General features: G+C 41.8%; 1 protein-coding gene across 1 annotated transcript in view; it reads left to right on the top strand.

Moving 5' to 3' along the window:
• Positions 1 to 1553: 1553 nt before the first annotated feature.
• Positions 1554 to 6405, top strand: part of LOC144685834 (glutamate receptor ionotropic, delta-2-like) — a 428425-nt gene continuing 423573 nt past the window's right edge. Inside the window, exon 1 of the mRNA XM_078550780.1 lies at positions 1554 to 2520. Coding sequence (XP_078406906.1) covers positions 2436 to 2520 — 85 coding nt within the window. The 5' untranslated portion in view covers positions 1554 to 2435. The remainder of the gene's footprint in view (positions 2521 to 6405) is intronic.

Here is a 6405-nt window from a genome sequence, read left to right as displayed (position 1 = left end):
ATTTGGAGCCCCCGGATGGAGTTGGAGATCCCGGTGAGCACACTCATGGGTACGGTGATTCAATGCTGGTATAAATGGACAGACCATCAGCAGGGCATATTCTGCCCAATTGTTCCTTCGGATTGCAATTGGATTCTTATATATGTCATAACATGTCACTTTGCATATCACAGATGATCCCTTGTCTGAAACAGGAAGGAACTTCTCAGGATCGAGATGGTGGAAGCTGGGCCATTAGTGTAAACAGGACAGGAAGTTACACCATTTTCAAACTGCCACTTCCCACTTACATCAGGTATTGTATTCTGAAACCAATATTATGAATATTTGAGCAAGTTGGAACTTTTCTTTTTCAAGCTTGTGATCTAGCTTCCAAACTTCTCTCCACTTTTCTTCTATTTTGGTATTCTACAAAAAATTATGATGGTCAGTGCTTCTCTAAAATGTCCCCTTTTGTTCATTCTACATTACAAGCATGTTATTAAATGTTCCTTCTCCTCCTTATGTTGTTGTAGTCACTCTTCTCCTACTCTAATTAATTATTTTCTACGACCTAAGAACTCTGGAATTCCTTTACTTGGCCATTCCCACTTGCTGCTATTTTTAGACTTTTAAGAAGCTCTTACTCTTTTCAATGGTGGTGTTGCCCTGAACAATGGACCTTTGCTGTTCTCCTGAATTTCTCAATATGTTTCACATTGGTGTTTTTTTAGTGCAAAGCATAGAGTGATTGCTGTGCATTGGGTTATATACTTAGACGTCTAAATCCGACTCTTAACTGGACAGCAGAATCCGAGACCCCACTTCTTTTGTGAGTTTGAGTCTGCGACCACTATAAGGAAGTTGAAGTTAGCTGTGTAAATAGAGAAGCCAACATGTGGATGTAAGTTTCCTGCAATTGGAACTAAACAAGTGACAATATAAAAATGTTTTAGCAATGTATAAGAAATATAGAGCCAAGGATAAATGACGAGGAATCTCTTTCTCTGATTTTTTTTTAAAAGGCCGTCTTTGGATTTCCAGCATCCGTAGTAGTTTTTTGTTTTTATCTCTGTGAAATAAATTGGTCAGATTTAAAGCAGTTCCTAGATGGTGTGAGTGGACAGACACCTGCTGGTCATTGTGCACTGCCAGAAATGGAAACAAAGTTGGTGTTAACATTTTGATGCTATCCAAGGAGAGCTTCCTTGTTTTTATGTGTTGTTGCCAAAAGAAAACATTCGCCTGCTAAATTCGATATTCTTCTCTCTCCTGAGTTATTGAACCTATCTACTCTTGGAATTATCTTCCTCACCTGCCAGCTCCATACACATGACTATTGAGTGAATTAGCTGACAGCTACTTAAGCAGTGCTTTCCAATGACGTCATGGGAAACGAGCACTAAATAGCAGATTGGTCCCATTCCCATTAGTTTAATGCAACACAAAATGCCCATTAGTTATTAAGGTCGCTGTTTGTTTTTATAGGCTGCGTCCTCCTGACGACGGGATTACGATAGTTCTCCCTATCATTCTTTTCACTCTCTTCAGTTTTTTTTCATTGAGAACTGCAACTCATCCAAGTACGAGGACACATCAAAACGTGTTAGTCTCAAAGATTTCAAGGGATTAGCGGCTCACAAGCGCATGGATCGTTTTGGATTTCCAGCGTGCCCGCTTTGAATGTTGCTAACAATCCGTGACGAGTTTTCGATGAACACAAGATATTTCTGCATGTCCTATTCCGGAGAATGCTGCATAACGTCAATTTTGCTACTTACGCAAATTGAACGTATTCCCAGTTATTGCCGCTAGTGGCTGTGTGGACCCGATTTGTCTGGCGTCTCATGTTTTGACCGCTTTCAAAGCTTTGTTCCAATACAATTATTTCAGGAGATAGCGGTGGTTTGCACCTCTGCTGCCTATCAGGAAACATTGGCTGAAACCAGACTACAACGCAAGAAACAGTCGAAAGGTCTCTGCAGAGGCTCTGCAGTTGAAGATTGTACTATTTCACTGCTTTGTCTTCTCCGCTTTCGTTTTTTTTGGCTGTCATGGATTTTATGCTACTGACAGTCATTGAATCGGTAACTGCCACTTACGGTGAAATAGGATTATTTGCAACACCATGAAAAGCGGCAGCTGGGAAAGTAACCTGAAGCTGTTCCTGTTGAATCCCGCATCTTTTCGCTATAGTTTACCTTGTTGTCACTTTGTGCTTTCAACCAATCTTCTGAAGAGTGGAATTGAGGGACAGGCTGTGTTGGCTATTTTTCTTTAATGTCCGTAAAGTTCTAGAAGCGGATTTTCTACCACTAGCAAAAAAAGCAATAGTTTCAATATAGATGTTTGAATTAGTCGGAAAAAATTTGGATGGGAGGGTTTTGTTTTTACGTTATGTTTTATGCAGCGGATATTGAATGTGACTGCTGTCTCCAACTGACTGATTAAAGGAAATGGAAGTTTTCGCTGCTCTGATTGTGTCCATCTCTTGGATGTTATGTACCGACACTGTAACGAGTGATTCCATCATTCACATAGGTAAGGCAGCACCGATTGATCGCTTTTTGTTTTGTTAAACATAGGACAGTGACATATTGACATGAGCGCACCGGAGTCGGTTTCGAACCCAAGTAGAATGAGAGTCTTTGTTTAAATGTTAATTGTATCTAGTAAACCCAGGATCTATATTCGCTAATGCATTTTCAGGAAACAATGACATTGCAAGGGTGCCAATTTGACTTTTCATGAAAGCCATCGTATCGAATGTTTGGCAGTTATCACGTGGAGTTTGAACGCCTGAGAAAGCAGCGATTTTATCTCAAAGTTACCGTTGACCCTTGTAAAATAACGCTACAAACTATTCAGATTGCCATAATTAGACTTTTACAAGTGCTAAGTTACACGTTCCTAACTGTACAAGTAATAAATGGATAAAATAGTTACAAAGTAATGCAATTCTGTAAAAGAGCAATTGAACTGGGGTTCTGCAGATTTGCATAACTTACATTTAATTTACTTTAATGTATTGAAAGCCTCGAACGATTCCATTAGGAAGTATTGTATTGGCAAGACCCCTATATTACACGTAATGGATCACTATTGCATGTATGAACTGTTAACCTGCCAAAAAAAGATACAATAAAGGTCCAATAGAACTTGACTAAATAATTCTACGTGATTCTGGCCGCACGAGCAATGGGTGAATGGGCCCCAAAACTGACCTAAGTCTTTTTAATAGCAATTTGTTCTGTACCTAAAAGAGTGAGAACGCGGGCCTCATCACTTCCATTGTAACTGTCCATCGGGAAAGCACGATTACTGCACGGCAGAGGAAACCGAAGTGGGGAGGAAAGATAAGGAATGATTGGTGAGAAGTGCCGCAGTTCTATTCTGCAGAGGTTGTCATATCGTATATTTATTATGGGAAAGGTCGAACAAACCGAACCAAATGGAGACGAGTGTCCGAGGTCCAGCGTCTTCATACATGCAGAGTGGACACGAGATGTTCAGTTCGAGCAATGCAGAGCGTCCTTGGTACAAGAGAATGCCTTCAACCCATTGCAACACTAGCCTTCACCCGGTGTACAAGCACACAAGAGCTGAGGGGAGATAATACGAGGCTGGGGGTGGGTAGCGGGAGGCCAGGGGATTGGAGGGGTGGGGGTGGTGTTGGATAGGAGGCCGGGTGGAGGGGGCGGGGAGAGGGCAATCAACTGATAGACCAGTAGTTCAAGCAGTCTCAGTAGTGGGTGCTGCTGGGACTGCAAGCAGGCCCCAGGATGAAGAGGACATGGCCACCACCAGAGAGAGGTAAGTGTGGTGTTTTGGCTGTGGAGAGATCGGGGAACCTAGGGAGCAGGTTGAGGTGGGGGGGAGGCGTTGGTTTTGGAAGCAAGGTGGGGAGGCACAAAGAGGGAGTAACATCTTGGGAGAGTGTCCCCAATGAGCTTAGGGCACCCTCAAATTATGTACCCCCATCCAAACTTTTCAACAAATTTGTTGAACAAATGGAGTTCTCACTCTGGACAGCCTGCCACTGCCCAGTATACTATGGCAGTGGAGGCAATTGAGAGCCTTAGCTGGGCAATAATTGGCCACATAAAGGCCTCAACAGGCCAAAGGGTAGGAGGGCTAATGGGCGCCTTACCTAGCCTCATATTATGGGGACCAGGCCGGGGACGATCGGTAAGGCGGCGGACTAGCTGCCTGCCCTATTTAATGTCTCCCCCCGCCCAACCCGGCATCTGAAAATGCTAGGCAGGGAGCTGTAAAATCCAGCCCATGGATTCTGCATCTCTTACACTCTCTTTTTCCTTCATTTGTCTTTTACCCCTCTCTTTTATTTCTCGAGCTGTCTCGCTTTTATATGTTGCACTTGCATCTTTTTCTTTCAACTTTTGCTTTCCCTGCAAATCTTACATGATTTCCTATGGATGCAAGTTCCCTCTCCTACACACACACACATTATTTTGCACTGCATTCCTGCTATTTATTTTTTATTCTCACACGTGCTTGCTCCCTCACTCTTGCACCCACCCCAGTGCAATAAAAAAACAGAAATTGCTGGAAATGCTAAACAGATTTTGCAGCATCTGTAAAGAGGAACAGGAACAGAGTTAGGGTTTCAGATCAATTACTACTTTTTGGTTTTATACCCTTCCTCGTGCATGCACTTTATGCCTTGCTGCCTCATCATCTTGCTTCTCTGCAATTAATCCTCTTTATATGCAAAGGATTTTTCAGAATATGTGTTACCTCTATGTACTTTCTCTCTCTCTCTCTCTTCCCCACCACCCCCCCCCCCTCCAATGCTGAGGGTTCTCAGAAAGTACTGTTGTTAATGGACATTCTGTGACTGCACCATACTTCAGGATTCAAAATATCTGGCACTTGGCACTTTATTTCACAATGTCCTTGTAACCTGGGCTTTCTCAGCTTCTCCTGCCTCTCCTCATTCAAAGGTGTGCATATGTTATCTTTTCACTCTATCATTTGCCTTCTCCCTTTTCCTGTGTTGATTTGCCTGCTCATGAGTTATTATGGCCTAACACATGCATATGTTCTACCTTCCTCCTGGCTAGCTGATTCTTTTGTCTCCCAGAATCTTTACTAGGCTAACTCATCCTGCTCTGAAAGATAAGTACAACAGTTCAAACCATCATTAAAATGCAAGTACCAGAATAACTTAACAAACAGTTGTATTCACATGAGCTTTTTACTGAAATGTGGTTTTCCCAGTTTGAATATTTTAATAAATCTATCTTGTAGGGAATCCACCCTTCATGAGCACCCAGCAAAATGGCACTGGTGTTTAGGCTTTCTCCAACACTTAATTCACATTTGAATGGCTTGATAGGAAAACTGCTTCTGTGTATTACTGAAAATTTACACCATTTACATCTTGCATCACTGAATTAGTGTGGTTGCAGCTTAACAATTAATCTTGAGTTAAATTGCTCATTGATAAATCTGTTGGGTGCCTACTACATAGATTGGATGATGCAAGGAATCACGCTGTTGGTTCATTTCACCAGCAACTAGTCAAGATTTATTTACAAACAGAATGATACACAAATACTACTTGGGCAAAATGCCAATAGAACAAAATTAAAATGAAATAATTGGAATCCATCCGCAAGAAAAACTACCATTTTCGGAAACCTGAATTTTTTTTCAGGTTCTTGCAAGAGCTAATTTGGATTATATGCATATTTTTGGGACAAGATATATGATCTTTGTGCACCAACAAAATGTTATGCATCCTTACTAGAACTGAAGATTAGCATCTAAGATATTAGTCACATGAGACCTATCTGTTGTAAAGCAATTCTTTTCAGATGTCTGCTAAGCAAAAATTTAAGTTTCCACCTTTATATGGTATGGAATGATGGCCTTTTAACAGAGATTGCCTTTTGCTCTTTCATCCTATCACAACTAGAAATTTACAGCACCAAAGGTCTGTTAGGGATCTTGTCCACCCTTCAAAATGAAGATGAATAAGTTCTTCATCTGCAATGTTTGCTAGGGTTCCGCTGGGTATGTAGGTAACTGCTAAGGCCGATCTGTGCGCAGAAGGTCCTGCTGCAAATAGGACAGGATACCACAGATGATTGAGTTTTGGACAAGTTTTCAGAGGATTTCCTCTGCTTGCATTTTCTCTCTGCTTCTGATAATGTGCTTGCTTTTCAAGGAGGCTGTACTTTTTTTTTATTTGGTTGCATCAGGTGCAGCAATCCTGGGCGAGCTTTTCCCAGGACTTGAAGTCGCTATCAAAATTCCGAGGTGAAGCCTTCAGAGTGTCATTGTAGAACTTCCTTTGAGCACCATGAGAATGCACTACAGGCTCTAACGCTATAGAAGGTTCGCTTTGGTAAGCGAGTGCTAGGCATTCTGGCTACAAGACCAGCCTAACATGGTTGTGAC

The sequence above is a fragment of the Cetorhinus maximus genome, chromosome 10 (assembly GCF_964194155.1).
Source record: "Cetorhinus maximus chromosome 10, sCetMax3.hap1.1, whole genome shotgun sequence".
Classification (NCBI taxonomy): domain Eukaryota; kingdom Metazoa; phylum Chordata; class Chondrichthyes; order Lamniformes; family Cetorhinidae; genus Cetorhinus; species Cetorhinus maximus.
The sequence above is the reverse complement of the archived record's forward strand: the minus strand, read 5'-3'. Positions and strand labels throughout refer to the sequence as shown.